Raw genomic sequence first — 23,428 nt, 5'->3', positions numbered from 1 at the left:
TTTCTCTTTGTAAACTGTTTTCCGGAATAGAAGTAGGCCTACGTACCTCATATGTTTAATAGTTTTCACAGCAACAGCTTTGATTGGCAATGCTGATGGTCTCATTAGTTGAACTAAAAATGATCCTACTATGGTCATTCCACACCGCGGAAACCCAGGTGGACTGTGACCTGACAAGCCTGACCTGACCAAACACCTGACATTTGACAGGTATCCGCCATCTTGCTGGCATGATAATGACAATTAATGACAGTTCGGTGGCTTCACTGGTTAGACCATGGGATGTGGGAGAGCGCAGTACGGCATGCTTAAAGGTTACTCCGTAGTCGACGACAGCGATGGCCGTCTCCTTGACAACGCGAGTCCGAGATCAAGACCAAACAGACGCGCGGAGATAAACACACCGCGGCTTGCCCACAATACCCTGGAGGCACACCACCACCTCAGGTATTCTGGGGCCCTGGTACTCCTAAAACACTGAAGAGGAAAACCCACAATACCCTGAAGGCACACCACCACCTCACGGGTTCTAGGGCCCCGGGTGCTCCTAAAACACTGAAGAGGAAAACTTACCACTTGCTGCTGTCACTCCTGGCGGCGACGGGCGTTCCCCAAGGAGGCTCCCTGGCGCTCCCTCCACCCGCCGCACCGTGTCGTGAGGGCGGCAGCCAACACAGCGGCGAGGGGTGCTGCTCCCTGTGGTCAATGCTGAATTTTTCCTGATTTCCTCCCGAACCAAAACCAATGTAAATCTACAGGGGTATATTTATGTTTTAAATTTTATCTAGTGATGATTTGTGAAACTTATTTCAGGATATTCTTCACAGCTATTTCTGAAACTTCATTTTTCCTCTGATATCTGTTCCTATAATTTAAGGTTAGGGTATTTGTTTTTCTCTTAGTATTAACTTTGCTCCTAATGTGTTGTCTACCCAACCTTCTTCTTTCAAGTCCTTTTGATATAACTCATAGCTAAGTGTAAAGTCGACTTTGTTTCATTTCTCCATTAAACTGTTTCCCATTTCACTTATTCTGCTTTACTATTTATGTCCGGTTGTTAAGCTGTTATATTTATATTCGGCTCATTCATTCATGCAGCTTGTTCACTACCAGGGGGACTTTACAAAATCCATGTGCATAGGGAGCAGCACTGTGCCATCTGGTCCCTGTGGCATGAAAGACACTGAATCACAGTAACCATTTTAGAAAATCAAATGAGAGGCATTATATTTTAGTCTCCCACAAATCCAGGGACCCTAGGTATACAGTGTTGCCCCATACCAAAATTTGAAAGCCCACCATTATTATGGTGATTATTTACCGCAGTTACGGAACAATTTTAGAAGGGTGGAAAGGTATCAGCATCGGCAAGATTATTGGCAGTGTTGCAGCCCAAGTAAATAAGTTGTTCATTTGTGAATAGAGTAGTTGTTTATAGACTTGCATGTTTTGTTTCTGCAGTGCCATACTTAGGATGAGCTCATTCCGTGAGGCAGAGGAACAGAGGGAAGCACCAGCAGCCAATCAGTGGTGTTGGCAGCGTCTCTCCCCTAATCATTTGGATCACAGACAGCGGGTGCCCACTGCTATTACCCTTCATCGCCTGGTGCCCCATCCTCCCCCATCCCTCCACCAGGCTGACAACACCACTACCTCCAGGTCTACATTTAAGGTACATCTCAAATTTCATTTGAACTATATAAACATTGTTATATTAGACAAGTGTTATTCTTTCACTTACCTCATTACATTCAGTTCTACCTACTGTAACTACAAGCAATTTTGGAAACAGGCTATGATTGTGCTCTTCTGGAAAGAGATTTTATTGTGCTGGATGCAGGGTTAGTAGGAGTACTAGAATACATACTCAGTTTATATATTGGTTCTGTTATTCCATTTTTGAAGGTAGGTCATTCAACTTCTGCTACTAATAAAACAAAGCCAACTGCAACTGATATAGTTTTTATACCAGAATCATTTGCCAGATCGTACTACAATATGGTTTTACTATTCCTCTACAGTACATTACCCCTGAAGATATAAAAACAGCACAGATCAAAGCCAGACAGGAGATTCTGGCCTCCAAGCAGGTTTCCCTTGCATCACCACCACCCCCACCATCCTCGGACACCAGAGCTCCACCTTTATCCAAGAACAAGAAGCAGTCCCACAAGAAAGAGAGCCCAGGATCCCGGCCATTCTTTCCCTGTCGACTGGATAATGGAGAAACTGGACTACGCCGCCGGCAGCTCATCAGACTCCTTTCTCAGATCTCACAGACTCTTGGGGACTTGCAGGACCTGAAGGACTCCCGTGGAAAGGACTTTGTAACTCCACTTGACTTGGAAATTAAGAGACAGCGCTGGACTGAATGTGTACGGTCACTGCGTCGCTCTCTCTTTGCCCTCAAGCAGGAGGTAGGTCTGTGTTATTTTTGTGAGTATATTGGTATTAGGTTACAGCTGTCTCTCCACAAGCCTCCCACCTGTCAGAAATTGTTGTGTTCCAGGTTTCTGTGGTAGGTCATTAATACAGGTACATATTTTGGGGGTACTGCAGTGAGGAAATCCATGGTAATAAAAACCACTTTGTTAGAGGGCCAACTGTATTGGTAAGTATATAAATTCATTTCCCCTTACATTTCCTTGCACCAGTGGACATAAAAGATGCATAGATTTAAGCCAGGTACATTTTTTTTTCTCTATATTCATATTTGGAAAATTAGAATCTTACAAAGTCTTAAATATGCAGTACTCATGATTATTTTCAGAATCTTTCCAGAATCTTTTTTTCTAGTGCTGCTGCTGCTTCTCTTGATTACAGATGCATTCACTGTTGGATATAATTTTTTGTGTGCCTTTTTTTAAGTTTCAAAATACTACTTATTCACATGAAACTGTCTCCTTAAATTTTGAGAACCTTAGTGATGGTGATAGTTTTTAACAAATTCTCAGATCAAATTCACGTACAGAAGGATTTGTGTTTGTGTAAAGGTCATCCCAGTACAATAGACCTCTAAATTTCTAGTGGTAAATTGATACTGTCTGGCCTACAAGTGAACCTAATATATCATGTTTGCCTCGTCTTTGCAGGTGGTCATCCTGGAGGGAAAACGTGGTCATGGGAAGAGAAATAGCCGATATCTGAGGGCACTTGCAGCCACGGCTCGAACCCTAAACATACAGTTGATGGTGAGAAAAACAGCATGAGTCTTCCCTCCTTTGACATTCAATGATATCTTTGACTGTGTGCCTCAACATCCACTGCAACTTATCAGCAGATATTAAATATTGGTCATTCGGTTGGCAATATGGTGTCTACCTTCTATAGATAAGCTGCCAGGTCATGAATTTACATTGCAGCTGCATAAGTGGAGGAACGGGAGGGCTCACTGCACAGGAATATCGAATGTGAGGTCTTGAGTTCACATCCTGTTTATGCCTGTCTATTTTCAAGCATTGCTAAGTGGCTGAAGATCACAAGACCACCCACTTGCTGCTTATCAACTCTACTTTTAACTGAGTTGTCAGTCAAGTTGAGTTCTAGACAGTAGTAGGAACCATTTGCAAGAGAAATTATTGTCACTTTAGAAAATCATCTGCTGGGATCAACCACCAGTGAAAGTGAAAGAACCTACACAAGCAGTCATATGTGTTGGAAAAAATAGGAAAAGCTGTCAGGGGGTAGATTCTTATATGCTACACATAAATATATGAATTACACAGCAAACATGATAAGTACTAAATGTAAACCATTGGATAATAAAGCACAAGATGGGTGGCAACATGTGGCAATGGAAGTCAGGCTCTAAGTTCTTTGCAGAGTTCCAAGACACTAGAGCATATCATGTTCTGCCGTGCCATCTGAAATTGTTGGGTGAAAAGGTAGCAGTTGCCCGGTTTGTAGCAAAGGAAAAATATTTTACTCAAAATTTGATGTTAATTGTATTTATGGGGCTGCTTTAGGAAAAGAAAAAGAGTTTTGATTTACTGGCCCTAACACAACCTGTTGTAGGCACTGAAGTCGCAGGCGGAGTCCAGTGGTGGAGAACTGCCTTGGACGGAAGTGTTCAGAGAGTTTCTGGGTGTGGCCCACAGGGTGTTGGTCCTCACTGCCAGTGTGGGTGTCCAACCTCCACCATCCTCACTCAAGGTGAGTTATGTCTCACCAACACTGTGATATAAGTTGGCAACTAGCTTGGAAATTTTGTAGTAATATGTCACTAAATTAAAGCAACTACAGTAAAAGTCCAATAATTCAGACATGGATCATCCCAAAATCCCAGCGGTCCAACAAAAAATCCAAATTTGTGTTGAAAAAAATCAAATCAGGTGCCAAATGTGCTGAGTGGTGTCAAGCACTGGGGAATGAAGAGATTTAGATTCAATTTAGGTGTTGACAGCTGAACATTCACTTGATTTTTGGACTGTGTATTGCCCAGTATCGCTTGAAAGATATTTTTTTACAAATGATGAGTCCTGAGCCGATGCTTGAGGACGTTGAGTGAAAAGCTGTTGGAGTCCTTCCTTATAATCCAAACAATTTAATATCTGAATTACTGTAGTTTATGTATTATTGGACTTTTCCTATAAATTATTTCAGTTGCCTCCTGTAGGATGTGTTGAGAGGCTGATTGGCAGAGTAGCATTTATTTGCCTCCATTCAGTAGTCTGGCAGGAATCTGACTTACTCCCAGGTGTTGCTAGAGGTGCCTGGTCTGCAACACCCAGCTCCAGGGGCGTTCCTAGACATTTAGCACAATGAGCCAAATTTTAGAATATGAGCAATTTTAAAGGCACTTGTAAATGCAAATTTCAATAATTGAAGATCCACTTAATCCAGTTAAGCATAATAAATGGTAAAGGAGATAGATCAGGAGTTAGAACAGCGGTAGAACAGAGTGGAAATAAGTTAAACAGTGAAGGGAAGGTAGAACAGAGTGAGGGAGGTAGAAGAGAATGAAGGTAAGGTAGAAATACTGTGAAGGAGTGAAATGGTTCAATACAAAGTGATGGGAGAGAACAGAGTGATTGGAGGAAGAACAGAGGGAAGAAGGTAGAATAGAGTGAAGGGAGGTAGAACAGAGTGGAGGGAAGGTAGACCAGAGTAAAGTGAGTTAGGGAGTTAATTCAATATTGCTGGAAGGAGAAAAAGGAGAGGAAGGACCACAGACAGATTACAAAAGCATTGGTATTCTTGTTGATGTTAGTACACTTGTTAGTAGGTAGGGCCTACACTTAACACTTTCAAGTTGTTCACTTGCTCCTACTGTCCTACAATTGTCGACGTGCCTTCTTGGCAGCAAACATTATATCACTCATATCAATTTATCCAACACTTCTGATTCCACTGACATTAATACTAAACTATTAAGCCTGTCTTGGCTCATCGTAAATAGTTCTTCACTAGCTTCAGTTTTGAGAGGACCTTTCACAAGAAGCAATAGATGTTGTAATGGTAAGTAAAATTCTGATAGCTGTTGCAAGACTGGGGCAAACATCTTTTCCATAACTACTGATTTTTTTTTTCAAAATATCCCCTGGGTCCCTGGAGTTAGTTCTGTGAAAAACATTACGTGCATCTATATATATATTGAAATAGGAGATTGCCTGGACATCTTCCAAAAAAGAGGCAAAGTCTGCACTGTGTTTCAGCTCTCCTCGTCCATAGATTTTAAAAAAACTCTGAAGAGAAGAAAGAAAAAATCCAGCATGGTCTCTCTCTCACCTCTATCTCTCTCCTTCATTTCCATACAAAGCCTATCTAAGATTTCCCCTTGCTACAACTTAATTCCCTCTTGCCTGTCGAGTCCTTCATCTGATGTACCTTCTCCAGCCATACGTTTCTTCTTTCTTATTCTTCTGTTTGTTGAAAATCCATAATTATTACTTCCTTCTTCCGCAAAGTTGATAGACTGTGTGATGATCTTTTCCCTTTCTGTCTCATTTCCTAAAATACGCGAGAGTTTATTTTTTTTTTGGGGCCCCCTTTGGTTGGGGGGGGGGGCATTCAAACAGCCCCCCCTCGCCCCCCCCCTCAGGAACGCCACTGCCCAGCTCTAATATTTTCTCTTTTTTTCCTCTTCCTCTGGCATACGTAGTCCTTTACTAAGATGTTATGGTCACTCTCTGTTTTTGTGGGAAGTGAATAAACCAACTCATTTTATTTTTGATTATGCAGTGAAGTGCTGCTACATCTGGTTATTTACTGTAGTTTATGTATTTTGTTTGCTTAGGACTGACTTAATTGTTTGCATCAGAGAGCTTGTGAACTGTTTTTGTATTTCTAAACTGTTCAACTCCCAAGTGGGCCAGATCACCTCAGAAAGGGGCAAGTCTTGCTCCTGATGACAGCAGTGGTTTGGAATCTACCTTGTCCATCCTTGATGCTGGCCCAACCAGTGTTCCCCTCCTACAGTCTAAGCATGTGAGAAACAGGCTTGCCTCACTTGCAGCACTGCACCTGAAAAGGAAAAAAGAGGTAATTATGACTGCTGGTTCCTGGCACTATGCATGCCTTTTGTGTGTGTCTCGATTTTCGCGAGTATTACGTCCTTGAAGAGGTCGCGTAAATCAAAAACAATGTAAATCAAACGAGAGGTAGGTTTCTGTCGAAAAATAAATATTCACTTCATTCAGTGGAGAGAGAGAGAGAGAGAGAGAGAGAGAGAGAGAGAGAGAGAGAGAGAGAGAGAGAGAGAGAGAGAGAGAGAGATCCACTCAGGCACTCAGTCTCAGCCTCACTCGTGTGAGGAAGAAATGAGGGACACCATGAGCGACTGGCTAGTATTGGTACCGGTACCGAGCAGTCTGGTACCGGTACCGTACCGTATAGCTGGTACCGTTAGTACCGGTACTGGTACCGGTACCTGCCCACCCCTATTGTTGAGTAGCGTGGCAGCGTGGGTACTGTATTGTTGTTCAAGTGGTGCGCGGGAAGAACTGAGCTCAGCTGTGTGGCCGCGGCGCCGTGTGAGTCCAGTTGCGTGAGACATCTGGTGGCCACTCCACAGCAGCGAGGGTGTTGTTGTTGAATGGCGTGGCAGCGTGGGTACTGTATTGTTGTTCAAGTGGCGCGCGGGAAGAACTGAGCTCAGCTGTGTGGCCGCGGCGCCGTGTGAGTCCAGTTGCGTGAGACATCTGGTGGCCACTCCATAAAATATCGCGTATAAGTGGAAAAAACGTGTAAATTAAACATTTATTTGGATTTTGGACCCCGCGTTATTTTTAAAAAAACGCGTAAACCAAACGCGTAAATCGAGAGTTACCATGTTATTTCCCAGACTATCAAGGGTCCAGAGGCTTTGCCTCATACCAACCTAAGGTAGCAGGATCAGCTGATGTGAGTGCATTGAAAGACCCTGCAATTTAATTAGGCCCCACCATCAAAATTGGGTTGGGGTTGTGACTGGAGCCTTTGACCCTGGCTTCTATATTTTGTATTGTATTGAGAAGGGATAAAGACTTTATGGGGAGGGATACCCTAGTTCCAACTCTTACTTAGTTTTGTTATAAATGTTGTTCAGGTTTATCTGTAATAGTTTGATAGACACATTAGTCAATGAAAATGTTGTTGAATGGATTTTAATCAGAATACTCCAGTATCTCAAAAATTGATGAGTTTTACTTGGAATGCAAAGTCCATTTGCTGCATATTGGAACAAGTTGAGAATGACCAATAAGCATGAGAGACCATCACCCAAGCAATGATACCAAGTCCACAAGTCCCTCCCTAAAAGATTTTCTGCATCAGAATCTGTGGCACAGACTATGGTTATTTCACTAGGAATCCATTTTTTACCTGACTTGCATATAGAAATGGAAATGGATGATTGTTAGACTTTGGATGATATTTTCTGTGATTTATCTGCCTATATTTTCATTATTTATTTATTTACAGGAAGGTGATGACAAGGCAACCAACTGGACCTCAGCTAACAAGATCCCCACCCCCAAACCCTCAGCCCCTAAGACCAGCTTCCGAGCCTCTCAGTCTCTCAGAACTAGTCCTTCAGGAAAACCCAATCCCTCACCCCAACAAACTAATATTTCAACTTCACCTCAGCCTACAAGTTTCCAGACTAATAATTCAGCAATAGACCCCCAGCCCTCACTCTCCCAAACTAATATTTCATCCATTCAGCCCCAGCCCTCACCCTCCCAAGATAATATTTCACCTCCTCAGTGCCAGCTCCCACCTCCCCAAAATGATAATACTGAAGCTCCTCATCCTCCCTCTTCATCTCATGAGAGAAACAACCTGATGCCTCAGACCAGTCCTTTAGCACCAGACCTCACTCAACAGCTGTCATTTCTGCTGGAAAAGTAAGTTTTTCAATGTGAAGTTCTTTTCTAGTGACAGTAGCCCTTATGTCATGATAGCTCTCTTCATTGGGGGGGACATAAGCCTCTGTGATGTCTCTCTTGCCTACCCCTGATTGTTTGCTTCATGTTAATTGCCTCTGCCATACCCTCCCCCAATTCCATATTTTCCACATTAATGTTGTTCTAGTATACTATTGCCTTCATCACGCTCCCGTTTTATCTTGTATGTCTCTTCTCTACAACTTATATTTACCATCTCCAACATGGATATTGACATCCTTACTTAAGTTTGTCAGCAAACCACATGTTATCAAGCACTTTTCCCTGAAGAAATTGTTTATCTCCCGCCTTTTAAAGATTAGATCATCTACTTTAGCATGTCACCTTCAAACCTTTCAGGCTACTTTCTATTTTATATGTGATGACATCAATTTTTGAACCTTCATGTTCATTACAGAGTCTGCAGAATAGAAGACAACAGAAGAAGAACTGAAGCCCTCATCTCAGAAGCACCTCAGATCTGTCAGTCTCAGAGTGTCATACCAAGTTTGGCTTGTGCTGTGCAGCGGGCCAAACTGGCACTGGCATCAGTTACAGGCAGTGCACCATACTCTCAAGTTCCTCTTCCCAAAAATGAAGGGTCTTACACTCCTGGTAATCCTCTCTTCGGAGGTACTGGCTTATCCCCTAAAGTCTCTAAAGAGGGTTTGGTGAGGGCCTCTTCACATCCTGCAATACAAGATCATAGTACTGAAGAAATTGAGGAAACTGCTAATCAATTTGGGATAAAGTGGCTGGCTGGGGATAGTGTGACAGACCAGGTGAGACGACAAAAGGAAAAGTTTTGGCTCTCCCTTGCTGAGCGGGGTTATGTTAGACCACCAGAAAGCTTACCTCTCAGTGAAGAGGAGGCGAGTGTTAAGGGTACTGTTAACAGTGCTTCAGAAGAAAGGGCCAGAGAAGAGTTTGTCAGGACTTCGAAGAAAACTGGTGTGCCTATTGAACCTTCACAAAAAAATGCTGCATCCAGGGCAGAGTTACCTGTGTATCAACAAACTTCAAAGTACCTTACAAAGCAGACCCAATGCTCACATACAAGTGGATCATCATACTCTTCCAGTCTCAGTTCTAATCCCAATAGTAGGACCCAGCAAAGCTCCCCTGAGAAGCATTCAAAGCCTAGCATCACTGCTGGCAATAAGACCAAGTCTCACTCTAGTGAGGAACAAATTCAGCAAAGTATGTGTGTTGATAGCAATACATCCTCCAGGACAGCCAGCACTACTGAGTCACATACCTTTCCATCCTATGAAGGAATTAGCAGCCATGAATGACTTATCAGTGTGATTAAACCAAATATTATTACACATAAGATTGTTAGCCAGTATATTGTAGCCAAAGGTGGGCATTCCACAATTTAGGTCCACTAATCACTAATCCACAAATAGTGGACTAACAAAAAAATTGCAGAATAGCGTTAGTGGAAAATTTGAAAAATTAACGGATTTGCAGTTAGCGGAATGCCAAAATTGTTGTCCACTGACGCAATTTTTCAAAAAACGCCAATAATGAAATTTCTGGGAAATTCAAGAATATTCTTGAAAGTGTGGAGAAACTTCTAGATTAGGGTGGCCAGACGTCCCAAATTTTAATGGTTCGTCCTGGAAATAAAATTGTCCTGGATTTCATGCACTGCCGCAGAAAATGTTTTTATTAAAGCGTCCCGGATTTCACTTCCAGAAATCTGGCCACCCTATTCTAGATCTGTCTGACACACAGCAGGTTTGTGCAGCATGCAGGCAGCAGGCTGCATGGGCGAGAATATTCTAGAACTGTCTGTTGCGCAGCCGGCCTGTCGCAGCAGCCTGTGTGGGAGGCAGTTTACATTAACTCGCCGAGTCTTAGAGACGTATTCCTTGCAGTATTTGTATTTGATTTATTTTGATATTTTCACAATGATTTACATTTAAAAAATATACAAAATAAATAAATATATAAATTGTAAGGTAATTTTATTGGAAATTGTGGTTTGAACTACCAATAAAGGGTTAGCGGACTAAAAAATGATTAGCGGACTGTTGTGGACTTCATTAGTGGACTAAAAAAATGTATTAGCGTTAGCATTAATGGATTTGTGATAGCGGACCGGCGAAGCCAGAAAATTTGTGGATTAACGATTAGTAGAATGCCCAACAAAGTTAGTGGAATTGCAATTTGTAGACTAACAAAAAATTAGCAGGTACCCACCTCTGATTGTAGCTCATCATTTTGAGGATAAATTTATAATGAAAGTGTGGGTCACCTATGAAGCCATTATTAGTAGAGAGCTTCAGTTACCCAAATTACCAGGATAGGGGGAGCAATTATGACAGTAGTGTAACGGAAATGCTGTACAGTTATACCTCAGTTTACGAGTTTAATTTGTTCTAGAATTTTGCTCATACACCAAAACACTCGTAAACCAAAACGAATTTCCCCATTGAAATTAATGTAAATCCCATTAATTCGTCCCACATCTCAAGAAAAATATTTATTTAAAATCATTTTACATGTTATTTTATCCTCAATTAAAGTAATTTTTTCTAACTATAATAGCAATAATAAATAATATAAAACACAAATCAATGTGTTACAGTTGTTATGGAGACTCCCGCAACCACTCATTACGCTCGAGGTGTAGGCTTCGCACCGGGGTTTAGAAGCTGCAGTTGCCCTATTCTCGAGGCACCGGAACTACTTTCGACCACCAACATGAAACTAACCCGACATATCGTCTCAGAGAGAGGGTGAACTGAAGTCACAGTCACGTCCAGCAGGGCATACAAGCCACCGAGGCTCGCACCCTGTTCCTGTTGTGAGCATAGTATCCGCCGTTCCTGTTTTCTTCTGTGCAGCGCCATCCCTTTTAACCATCTTTCTTGGGGATATTGTTAAAGCACAAACAATGCACACTGTAGTGCTGAAAACACTAAGATCGCATACCAAAGCACAAATGCAATCAGACACAAGTGCACGGAGACTGAGACTAGGGTTGCCAACTTGCCACCCTTTCCTTAAAATATGGAATGCTATTTGTTTTGTATTTGGCTGTCTGAATGGTTTAGCAGATAAAATTCAGTATTTTAAAACTGGAGTGAGTGCATTTTTCAGTGAACCACAAAACCAGTCCATAATATTATGCTTGTCAAGTGTCGTCCTGAAATACGTGAAAAATACGCGTCATAACGTCCCTCCCCCTTTCCTCCTGTCTTCACCAGCAGCGGCTGCCAGTCATGGCAGGCTAGAGGAAGTTTAGGGTTGCCACCTGTTCCTTAAAATATGGATTTGTTTTGTATTGGAGAATGGGATGTTGCATTCCTTATTTTTCTAAGCTCAAGGTGGCAACCCTAACTAAGACTATTCCCGTTGTTCTCCTCTTTGAGCACTCTCATCTTGCAATGAATAAAGGGAACACTCGCTCATGTCTTCAACTTAAAAAAAATTAAAAAAATTAAAAATAAATAAATAAAAAAATGCTCGTCCTCGTCGAAAGACCAACTGGGTCGGCTAGGCTGACATTAGCTGATAGTCGGTCAGTCAGCATCGTCCCCTCCCCTTCATGAGCCGTCCACTGGCAAGGGTCTGTGGTTTCTCCTCAGAGAGACGTACGCGTTTAACCCTGACGGCCTCCATATAGCCAATATCCCCACCCTTGTGAAAAAAAAAGACGTACAAACAGGATGCTCGTAAACCAAGGCATGTTTTGCGATTTTTTTGCTCATAAATCAAAACACTCGTTAACTAAGGCATTTGTAAACCGAGGTTTGACTGTATATGTAAATTAAAGTTAACACTGCCGGGGTGTAGTGGTTAGCACGCCTAGGTTTCAATCTGTGGGCCCAGGGTTGATCTCAGTCAGAGGCAGTCAGTGCACAGCTCACCCAGCTTTTCATCATCCTTTACAAGTTAGAAAATAAAAAGGTACCTTGTGAAACCTCAAAGGGAAAACTGTCGTAACCCAGATGCCACACTCGCCCTGTGTCCCAGGGTAGTATGGGCTGTTTGTTGGGTGTGTCAGTTATTCAAAGGAAGATCAGCATCCAGTGTAGTCTTGTCCCCTTAACACTTGTGAATGTGGGGGTCACCTGTACCTTAAATGATATGGTGGATTACTCTATATCTCAGTTTTGTGGACTATTCCACTGAATTTAACAAAAAGTAATATATAAAATGCTCTGCTAAAATGATTATCCACTAAATTGAGTTTACTATATATGGCTTTGAAATCAATCAACAACTGTTTAAGAATTATAATTGTTTTTACAAATGTACACATTTGAACATCATTTTGTAGATATGTGTAGAGGGCTGGAGACTGAACATGTATTCATTTTAATATTTGGTAGTTTGTCACTCCAATTTACATATATACATGTTTACAAATATTACTACAGATCTGTATGTAGAGATTATGCAGTAGGTTTGAATATAATCAATACAAATTTATTTGTATTGATTATATTCAGTGGCATTATATACAGTGGTTATTTCTACCCACTGTAAAAGTCTGGACAGCAGCAGTGCCTATTCACCAGGCAGTCTGCCACCATAAAACATTCAAGTGCCTCAATGTAAGTGTGTGCACTTTGTACACTAAAGATGAAAATACTGACAATATAAGAGAAAAATTATAAGGCAGATTACGTTTATATTAATGTACTCATGGACTGTATTTCGTAACTTCTTTGTTGTTGTTTTTATATGTTTGCTAATTGGCCTGTTAACAGTAGGGCATGAAAATGCCTGTTAACACCAGAATTTTAATTTTCTCAACCTCTAGTGGCAGAAGGGTGACAGCAGTTTTGTACCACCAATATGCACAAAGAATCTGACTGATTACTGTAGCAGTGTATGACAATTTTAAAGAAACGTCCACATAAAATAATTTGTACATACTTGGGCTTAATAAAGATATCTTTATTATGCTATAAGATAATAAAACAACATTACATAACTGATTATTCTTCAAGTATGAACAGTATGGCAGAGGACCTGTGATATTACCGTTTTTCAAATCTGCATTGACTTGATAATATCACAGGTGCTTTGCTATACAATTCATACTTCCAGAATTATCATTTATGCAATGAGGGTTTCTTTCTTATAACATGATAAAGATAGCTTCATTATGGCCAAGTATGAACAAATTATATTATATGAACATGCCTTTAATATCTTCTCACACTGCTATAGCAATGTCAAATTTTATGGCAAATTGGTGTTGAAAAATAGCTGGCACCCTTCTGCCACCGAGTTAAGAAAAAAATAAAATTCTGGTGGTAATATGCATCTACAAGCCCTACTACAAACAAGTTAATTACCCCTTTCTTCCTTTGCTCTCATGGGGGCTATACACCTGTCTACAGGTGAAAGGGGGCAGAATTTGTGATATTCAGAAGAAAGCTGAATGATCAGTTACTGTAGGTGGTGATCCTGAAGACTGGTTATGTCCAGATCTTCAATCAACCCTAACTTAAGCAACTCTGGTAAAAAGAGGGCAACATGGGCCAAAGCAAATCTTGGCAGCCACTTAAAATAAAATCCACCCACGCCACTGGCACTATGGGCAGCACACAAAAAAGTGCAACTATTCCTTGCCCATACTGGGAAGTACTGAGTAGCTAGTTTCTTTTCCAACTACTCCCTCACTCCTGGGTTGGAGTAGAACTGAAACTAGTTTCTTCCAAGATCTCTGTGTCATAGTTGAGAAAAACTTGTGTTTGAGTCCTGTCACTTGCTGATGCTTGTATGAGATGCTGCTGGGGCTCAGCTTCCAGCTGATGTTGGGCAGCAGTCAAATAACCATCTTGCCTGCCCAGTCTTGTGTCCACTGATGGCTCTTGCTGACTTTGCTGGAACAATGATGCTCCAGACTGCTGTAGACTGCTTAAGTTAGGGCTTAGATGTCCCCCTGCTGCAGTTTCTTTGGGGTGAGTGCTTGTGAGAAGGAGAGGAGAACTAGTGGTAGTCTGCTGAGAGAAAGTGGTGTGGGTAGTCATGTGACGTGTCAGGAACACTTCTTGCACATACACCTTGTTGCATACTGGGCACTGATGAACAGCTTGGTTTCGCTGCTGCTGCTGCTGCTGTTGTGGATGTGGTTGATGTTGGCGAGTCTGATGTGCTGTCAGCTGCTGGTGGTTGGCAAATTCCTGGGAGCACACACCACATTTGACTGCACTCTGCCGTTCATGGCTCTGTCAAAGACAGTATTTTACCACAAAAAGAAACAAACACAAATACACAAGCAAGCACACAAACACACACATACAAATATTCTCTCTCTCTCTCTCTCTCTCTCCAACCCTACATGCTGATATTTAAGGGTGTAGGGTGAGTACCAGAAAATTGGGCGATTAGCCCACTTTGATGCAACCTTGCAATGGATGAGTGGGTCAGATCAAAAAATGTTCAAGAGTAAAATCATCTTAGAAAATCCTCAATTTTAACATACTAAAAGAGAGTTCTGATACCTCCACTATTTCTATGAGTGCCCAACAAAGGGATATATGTAGTCTTTCAATCGCTAGGTGAAGCTGACATGTAACAGGCGTTGCCTTACTGTTATGTGTCGTTTCAATAAACTAGGTGTTGCAAATTTCTTGTTGCAGATGGAGCATGTGGGAAGCACTGGAGAAGCTTTGTTAGCTGAGCCTTCATGCAGCCGCTGGTGACGTCCCAAGGAGTCCTGTGAAATTACGCAATAAAAATTATTCTTTATAGAGTGCTGGTTACAATTTAATTATCACTGGTGGATCAGTTTGGGGACCTGATCATACACATTCTGTTGAGTGGTAGGTGTACCAGGGCATACCTGTGAGGTAAATTGACGGCCACAGAAAGAACACACCAGCTCGCCTGTGTGCGCCTTCATATGTGCACGTAGCTTGTACTTGGTGATATATGACCGACCACACACACTGCACACCCACGGGCGGCTTCCTGCAACACAGCACATTTGTAAAACTGTTCTCTTTCATTCACAAAGGACATGACTGTATAAAGAAACTGAACTAGAAGTAATGCAAAATAAGAGAATAAGATTAACAGTATTCCACAGTTACACTTCTCTCTCATTAACTAATGAACTAACATGGCTCATATAACAGTTCCATGGAAAACCACCATTTAAAAGTTTAGGAGAACAGTACTGTCTACTAAAGAAGCAGCAGGTCAATTATAAAGGAAATTTGAGATGAAAGTACATATAGAGGGATATTATCCATAGGAAAATAGTTTAAAAGTTTGTCAAAAGGCATTTGAGATATGTAAGGAAACATCAAAAATACATTTTTTTTGTGTGTAAAGCTTGGCACACAATTATATCACGTCTGTTAGCTTGCTAAACATCTAGTTTTTTCAACTCTTCTTAGGTATTAATGTGTGTGTGCATTTGTAAGAGAGAGAGTGTAATCTTACCTGTATGCTGGGCTTTGTGTGTATCTCGAGTGAACTTGAGAGCAAAGGTCTGGCCACAGATGTCACAGGTAAAGGGCTTGTTGGTGGCGTGGGTTGCTAGGTGTGCCTGCAGAGCACTCTTCAAACCAAACCCTCGCTGACATACATCTGAAGAGCACAAGCAGTTTTCTGTAGGTGAGAACTTAGAAATGCACTCTGAATTATTAAGCTCACAGTAAAGGAGAGTATTCTTACAACAGGAGAACTGCTGCTGGTGAGCTGGGGTATGACAGGAGAGGCGATGGTTGTGAAGGTAGGCTGGCCTGCTGAAGGTTTTGCTGCAGCTGGTGCAGCCCCAAGGCCTCTCCCCAGTGTGGGTGCGGTGGTGCTGTTTCAGCTTGAGCAGCCTATTGAACACCTTGCCACACACCACACACTCAAGGCCCTTCCCCTCACCCCCTCGACGCACCTCCAATGGAATCTGGAGATATGTGTATACATCTTGCTGTATGAAACCAGTGAACTATTTTCTCAGGGTAGTATTAATACTTTGTCTTAATACATCTGGCAGTACTAAATCTGGTGAATGAGGTCACCATAAAATAAATGGTACTAAAAAAGTAATTTGAGAATTCCCAGAGGAACACTGATAACCAGTATGATATCAATCAGTATAAATCAGTTAAGTAACTTACATATAAGAGAACATACAAAAGGTATCCAACTACTCAGTCTGTTTGGAACAGTGTCCTTCAGTAACTGTTACTTACTTGTTGTAGTTGATCCACTACAGTGCAGCTGAGGGGAGCACCAGATGGAGCTCCTGCCAAGCTTTGATTCTGGCCTCTTTGGAGGTCAGCTAAGCCTTGGGCTGCCTGCAAGTCAGCAGGGTCACGGCTGCTGTGAAGGGAGGAATCACAGGGATCTGGACATGGAGGGACTAGGGGCAGGGGAGTTGGCTCTGAGGGCTCCACATACACCAGTGCAGCAGTAGCAGGAGTAACTGTCACCACTACAGCAGGTGCTGCATCTCCACTGCTACCACCAACAGCCACACCAATGCCAACACCAGCACCACCATCAGTATTACCACCACTACCACAGTTGCCAGTAATATTACTACCAACTCCAGAACCTCCTCCTCCCTCTTCTCCTTTTCCTCCTCCTCCAGGGTCCTCTGTATTGGTCATCTCATCTGAGGAAGACTGGGACCCATCCTCCTCTTGAGGGTTCAGCTGAGTATGGTTCTCCAGGTGATGTGGAAGACTTAGCTGTCGGGTCATCTGCACCTGCTGGTCTTCACTAGGGCACATTTGATCCCCTTGGGTGACAGCAGAAGCCAAGCGGGCAGCAGCAGAGGCCTCAGCCTCCCTGGCGGCTTGGGCAGCTCTCTCCACTGTTATAAAGTTATAAATAAGGTATATTTTTGATGCCAGTAACTGTAAATATGACTGACAATTGAAGTATTTCTCTGAATTTCAGAATTTCAGTTAACAGCCTATGGATAGTAACAAATTAGGATAATAAATGCTGCACCACAATGTAAGGACTGAAAAACACCAGACATGTTCCTCAAATACATTTCATTACCAAATTTTCCAAAACAGAAAAATATTGAATAAAGTGTTGGCTAATTACAGATAATAATAAAGAATGTTTAGCAATAAAACACAAATTATGAAGTCACTGATGCATTTTAGTACAGTCAACCAGTTGAACTATTTCAGCACAAAAAACATTACTATTATCATTGAAATCATTACAATTGTAATTTTCAATATCACCATCACAATCAAAACACAAAACATTGTGGAAGAGGAACATATTAAAAAAATCTGAACCAGAGAAAAAATCACTGTGAAAGAAGTCACACCAGCCACCCCTTCCCTCCCTCACACATACACATGCACGCACACATGGACGCATGCACGCACAAACATACAAATGAACGTACGCACGAGTGCAAGCACACACACAACCACTACCATGGTGCAGTGGATTGAGGCTCTATCTCACTCAGGCAGGAACTTTCCACTAACAAGGAGTGGTTACGGTCTCTCCTCGAGCACTGGGGATAGGAGTTTGTGAGGTCCCAGCAGTAGCTATAGCCCAGCTAACAACCTCCAAAGCTCTCTCTAGGAGGGAACTGGCTGGCTATCATGAGTCAGGCCATGGTGAATTACACACACACACACACACACACATGAGTGTGTGTGTGTGTGTAACTCACCCACGCCTGATCCTGAACTGGACTCATCATTGCAAGCAAGTACCCTCCCAACCCGAGCAAGCTCATTATAGTCAATCTCTGGGTACTGATGAGACCTTCACACACCACGCACCACATCCCCCTTGCTCAAGAGGGGACAGTAACTGCTCCTTGTCACTGGAAAAATCCTGGGCCTGAGTAGGGCTCAAACCTCCACCTGCCTGGTTCAAGCCCCGCTCAGGGCCGGGATTTTTCCACTGACAAGGAGCAGTTACTGTCCCCTCTTGAGCAAGGGGGGTGTGGTGCATGGTGTGTGAAGGTCTCAGCAGTACCCAGAGATAAACTATAATGAGCTTGCTTGGGTTGGGAGGGTACTTGCTGGCAATGATGAGTCCAGTCTGGGATCAGGCATGGGTGAATTACACACACACACACACACACACACTGAGAAAAGTTTCCCAGAAGATGTAAGTATGAAAATTGAGTGGCCTCCATATGATGATCTTTCAATAGAACAATAGCTAACTTACCTCTCTGCTTGAAGTTGATTCTGTCATCATCATCACTGGAAGAGGAAGAGGATGATGAGGAAGATGAGGTGGTGGAGCTAGATGTAACAGAACTTGAATCATCATCGCTTTCCTCCTCTTCATCATCATCGTCATCATCCTCCTCATCCTCATCCTCCTCATCCACCTCCTCTTCCTCGTCATAGCGGTTATGGAGGGAAGGCGGCTGAAGGGGAAAGGTGGTGGATTGTGTGGTAGGGGTTGACAGACCAAAGAGATCTGTGGTACACTTTTCTTTTGGGGGGAGGGGAAAATTGTGAGGGGTAAGAAGTGACTGTTTCATGCTGTTGCCCACATCTTGTGGATTTTGAAGTAGAGGATTGTTCAAGCTATCTGCCATGACTTCCTCCCTCCAGTTATCCTTCTGAGAATTTTTGCAGCTGTCAACTGTTTCTTCTCTCCAACTGTCTTCTTGAATTGTCTTAAAGCTACCTACTGTTGTGTCTTCCCGCCAACTTTCTTGTGTGTTCTTATAGCTGTCCACTGTTGAGTCTTCTCTCCAGCTGTCTTCCTGTGTATTTTTGTAGCTGTTCACCATTGAGTCTTCTCTCCAGTTCTCCTTGCAGCTGGCCTGTGTTGTGTCTTCTTTCCAAAGACAATCTGTAGTGCTCCTGCAGCTATTCAAAATGTTGTCTTCTCTCCAACTGCTGTCATCCTTCCTACTGTTGTCTTCTTTCATACCTTCCTTTACATTTTCTTCTCTAATAGATGTTTCTCTGCAGCTCTCTACAGTATTGTTCTCATTTTCCTTATCTTGAATAGAATTCTTTAATGCAGCTTCATGTGGGTCTTCTCGACTCCAATAATCTTTCAAACTTTTACATATGTCTTCTCCAGTGGTTTCCTTCACAGAATTTTCTGTAGTGTCACCTTCCCTACAACTTGTATCCTCCTCTTCATGTATGATTAAAGTGCAACTGCTGTCTCCATCTAGACTCTCCTCACTCACCACTGCAGCTGCCACATTCTCTGCAGGCACCTCACCAGGCTCACTCTCTGTTCCTAATGGACAGTTACTAGTCTCATCCATATTGTCTTTGAGACCTCTCCATGTATCTCTTCTATTTTTCAAAATATCATTTAAATTTTCTCCCTTCTCTTCCTCCTTCCCTTCTCCTTCCTCCTCCTTTTCTTCATTATTATCACTTAATGACTGTTCCTCACTTTTTCCTTCATCTTTGCTGCCACAATGGTCCTTTACAGTGGTATCATCAGTCTCATCTCCTTTATTCCTCTTAAGCTCACCCCCTTTACTTTCTCTCATATTTACTTCCCTCCTAAATTGAGAACTTTGATTGCTCCAACTGTCCCTTTCACTGATCTCATTATTTTCCTCCTCCTCCTCCTCCTCCTCTTCTTCCTCACAACTCACGTCCATCTCTTCCTGTTCCTTTTCCTCCTCCTCTTCCTCTTCAGACCAAGTATCTATTTGTTCTTTTTCTTTTTCCCCTTCTGATTCCTCAACCTCTTCATTGTCTTCCACCCTCCTTTTTTTTCGCTCTATCACATGTTGCTCCTCTTCTTCCTCTCCAAGATCACAGTGAGTCTTGCAATCCCCTTGTGGTGGTTCATCAAAATCCTTTTCTCTCTTTTTGGAGAAGCAAGAGTGAACCTGGCATCCTGACCACTTCCCTAGCATATTTTTGGAGTCTTGTTGTGAATGCTCCAGACTGGTGGTGTCCTTGGCATGGGGTGATGGAGAGGCTGGGCAACATTCTGCCTCTTCGGAGTAACAGTAAGGATCATCATCCCCACCACTTGCTGCTGCACCTTCTTCAGGGGAGACAACTTCCCCTGGTGTGGTATCCTGGTATTCTTCATCCTCTGGGGCACAATCACCAGAATACTCATGCTGGTGGGGCAGTAGATCTTCATGGTTGTCAGTGGTAGAGGAGGAAGTAACAGAAGTGGTGGTCGTGGCAGTAGCAGCAGTGGTAGTAGTGGAGACAGTGGTGGTGGTGCATGTGGAGGATGTAGAGGCCAGAAGCACGTAACATTCACCCCTCACCCATCGTACCACTGTCCCGGAGGTGTAGCGGTGGATGTCAGTGTGTTGGGACTCAGGCAAGTGTGAGGTGTCCCAACCACATCCACAGCCTTCTGCCAAAACCTCATGGCCTAGCTCACCAAGTTTCTGGAATGAGGCAAGTTAAAAATTGAAAGTTATAGATATCAAGGGCGTAACAAAAGAATGCAAATAGATAGACCTCTAGGGTGTTGTTACTATGGTAATCCATTCAGAAAAATGATAGAAAGGGAACATGACTTCTAAAAGCCACAAGTTACTTTGAGCACCCTACAAATTAATTACCAAAGGCTGAATTTTACTGGACATAAACATTTAGAGTTAGATTTTATCCCAATGTATGTGGCAACTTCAATGAACAAGTAAATTTTGTGACACACTACAAAGTACGTAAGCTAAGTAAAACATTATTTGAAGAGAGGAGTTGGAGGTGGCTGAGGAGTTTCAGTATATAGGAAGTCAATTTAAACATGGATTCATGGAGGGACAAGTGCAAGAGAAAGCAATGAGAGGTAGATGTATAAAAATGGATATGAAAACAGAGACTGAGGAATGGTACACTTCTGCCTGACTTCAGTACGAGAATAAGATAATATCAGAGAGGATAATAATTTTGGGAAATGTCTTTGCTTTGTAGTAGACTATAAAATGTCATGACTCTTGATTACAATGTAATGATGATGATTTGGCCAGCCTTATGCCTAAAAACATAGGTGTAGAGAGTTCCAGTAGTGTGGGGTGTGAGTAGTAGAGATGAGCTGCTTATGAACTAGAGTACAGTTATGCTGAATAGCAATAAAGGATGAGCTGGGTGATGAATATGCAAACAAGAGTTGTGGAAAAAGGTGCTAAGGTGCTGTGTGCAAGGAAGTGGAACTGAGATGATTTGGACATGTGATGAGAATACAGAGGGATGAGATCATGAGGAGGGTGTATGAGAATCAAATACCACAAGAGTGTGAGATGGCTAGGAATTATATAAATTGACAGAACTCAGAAATACATGTGGTAAAGAGTGGTCTTAATAATGCAAAAGAGAACTGTATTTCTCACCAGAAGTATTTACTTAATGTGCAATTTATAATGTGATATTTATAATTAGCATAAACAATCTCAGTACCCTGGCCAGGAGAAGGAGGAGAGAATGGAGGCCAAAAAGCAAATTGCCGTGGAAGTTATCATCTTCGTGCAAATTGAGTGCCACGTTCTGTAAAACCACCTCCAGCCCCCAGGAATCCAGCACACCATCTGCTGCAGCCTGTGGATATAAAAAATAACGTAAACCTACTACACAAATCTTAGTGCTTTTCTGGGGGTGAAATACTAAATAAATTTGATCCACTTTAATATTACCAAGAACTCTAAAGATGACAGTTATGAACTTATAACAGAAGCAGCTACATAATTATGGTAAATTGTAAGACACAAGACAAATATTACCAGAAAGGTGCATACTCACATAAAGATTCAGAAAACTTATCTTGACATTTTCTAAGAACTTTATGTATAGTTGTTTGAAACTAAAAGTAACCCAATCTACACCTTAGAAAATCAATGATTCTGATTTTTAAATGATTGTCAGAATATCATAGAAACTACCAATAAATATATATAAAAAAAATTCATCAGAGCTTCATTGTGGAAAGCATCTGCTGGCTTTGGTCTACTTTTTACTTAAAACTTTACGTAATTCCTTTATTTCCTGGAATCTTTATGGAATCTGAATTGACTGAAGACACACGCACCGTCCATCACTACACAAGCCACAAGGAGGGCACACGCCGGGGCCTTGCTGTGGCCTGGGCGAGGAATTACTTCGTTCACTTCCAGCTGCTGCCCGACCCCCAGCCTGAGTCACCAGCTCCTTCACTCACCAGTCTCATCAGTTCCTGGAAGTTCTCGGACACCTCAATGAGAGTGTGCAGGACGCTGCCGGCCATGGCCACCGCCGCTGCAGCCGCCAGTCACCAGTCCGTCAGCCGTGCCGCCCCGCCAGGCCAGCTGACTTGATGTAAACACAGCCGTTGCTAAGAGAAATGACTCCTCGCCGAAATAAGTCGCTCTGCTGTCTACTGCGCATGAACACTGGGGAATACACAGCAGGAAAACATATAATTTGTCTGGTTTTGTTTTAGTTTGTCCATTTGTGATCTTTTGTGATGGCTGATACTGCCCGCAAGACAACAACACACCAGCAACAGACCAAACATGCAGGAACTGAGAGTAAACATCAACAAGTCCGCTCTATTCATTTGTGGTAAAGCCTTCTCGTAAATAAAAGTGTTGTTCTGATGTGAGTGTCATGTATTTGAGCCGAAACAGGCAAAGCAAACGATAGCGGTGAGGGAAATATTAAAGAAGCAAGCAAGTTGAACCTCTCTGCGAGCTATTTTGCGACTCCAAGCTAATTTCTACAACACCGTGTTCACCTCTCAGATGATAGGGATACAAGTGCGGATTCTTCATGCTGAGGCTCCGTCCGTTCATAACTTATAAATAGGAGTTATTGATAAACTTTCATTAAATAGTATTTGGAAATTACATATCGAAAGGTTGGCCTACGCAACCCAAGCAAAAATACGTTGGTAACTTAGAAAACTGTGAAATATACCTTTAATTGACATATATGACATTTAGTGAGTATTCATTAAATTCGCCGGGTTATTTTGATTCAGAGATCTTTAGGCACGGTGAACACTATAATAGTTTATCCGCCTCGCAGTCCGTCACCGCAAGCACGCCTCGCGGAGAATCAACGCTCGGAAATAGGCTGGCTGGCTGGCTGGCTGGCTACATGGCTACGTCACTGACCCTCTCAAGACCGAACGGGTTCTAGCCATTTCAGCCAATACTGAAGCACATT

The 23,428-nt window shown here is 42.4% G+C and overlaps 2 protein-coding genes across 3 annotated transcripts; one reads left to right on the top strand and one right to left on the bottom strand.

Moving 5' to 3' along the window:
• Positions 1–435: 435 nt before the first annotated feature.
• On the top strand, positions 436–15,086 carry LOC127004399 (uncharacterized). 2 transcript variants are annotated; one of them, XM_050872052.1, is made up of 9 exons: positions 436–746; positions 1,462–1,672; positions 2,022–2,417; positions 3,093–3,191; positions 4,015–4,152; positions 6,307–6,480; positions 7,900–8,324; positions 8,782–8,978; positions 14,975–15,086. In XM_050872052.1, the coding sequence occupies exons 2-9, from the start codon at positions 1,475–1,477 to the stop codon at positions 15,013–15,015; spliced, it is 1,668 nt and encodes a 555-aa protein (XP_050728009.1). In that variant the 5' UTR covers positions 436–746; positions 1,462–1,474; the 3' UTR covers positions 15,016–15,086. The 2 variants fall into 2 exon arrangements, with proteins under 2 accessions (XP_050728009.1, XP_050728008.1); XM_050872051.1 differs by lacking the exon at positions 14,975–15,086 and having other exon boundaries at positions 8,782–13,004.
• On the bottom strand, positions 12,602–23,224 carry LOC127004398 (uncharacterized). Its single transcript, XM_050872050.1, has 9 exons — positions 22,440–23,224; positions 21,686–21,823; positions 18,501–20,673; positions 16,532–17,157; positions 16,017–16,242; positions 15,783–15,929; positions 15,178–15,305; positions 14,926–15,051; positions 12,602–14,560 (listed from the first exon to the last, which is right to left on the bottom strand). The coding sequence occupies exons 1-9, from the start codon at positions 22,503–22,505 to the stop codon at positions 14,009–14,011; spliced, it is 4,182 nt and encodes a 1,393-aa protein (XP_050728007.1). The 5' UTR covers positions 22,506–23,224; the 3' UTR covers positions 12,602–14,008.
• Between the last annotated feature and the right edge of the window lie 204 nt (positions 23,225–23,428).

Source organism: Eriocheir sinensis, chromosome 28 (genome assembly GCF_024679095.1).
Source record: "Eriocheir sinensis breed Jianghai 21 chromosome 28, ASM2467909v1, whole genome shotgun sequence".
Classification (NCBI taxonomy): Eukaryota; Metazoa; Arthropoda; class Malacostraca; order Decapoda; family Varunidae; genus Eriocheir; species Eriocheir sinensis.
The sequence above is the reverse complement of the archived record's forward strand: the minus strand, read 5'-3'. Positions and strand labels throughout refer to the sequence as shown.

Excerpts from the sequence above, each read along its gene's own strand:
- LOC127004399 (XM_050872051.1), top strand. The coding sequence starts at position 1,475 with ATGAGCTCATTCCGTGAGGCAGAGGAACAGAGGGAAGCACCAGCAGCC. Across the intron at positions 2,418-3,092 it reads TCTTTGCCCTCAAGCAGGAG|GTGGTCATCCTGGAGGGAAA; the intron begins GTAGGTCTGTGT and ends TCGTCTTTGCAG. Across the intron at positions 3,192-4,014 it reads CCCTAAACATACAGTTGATG|GCACTGAAGTCGCAGGCGGA; the intron begins GTGAGAAAAACA and ends AACCTGTTGTAG.
- LOC127004398 (XM_050872050.1), bottom strand. The coding sequence starts at position 22,505 with ATGGCCGGCAGCGTCCTGCACACTCTCATTGAGGTGTCCGAGAACTTC. Across the intron at positions 20,674-21,685 it reads TCCTCCTTCTCCTGGCCAGG|AAACTTGGTGAGCTAGGCCA; the intron begins GTACTGAGATTG and ends GCCTCATTCCAG. Across the intron at positions 15,306-15,782 it reads ACACAAAGCCCAGCATACAG|GAAGCCGCCCGTGGGTGTGC; the intron begins GTAAGATTACAC and ends GCTGTGTTGCAG.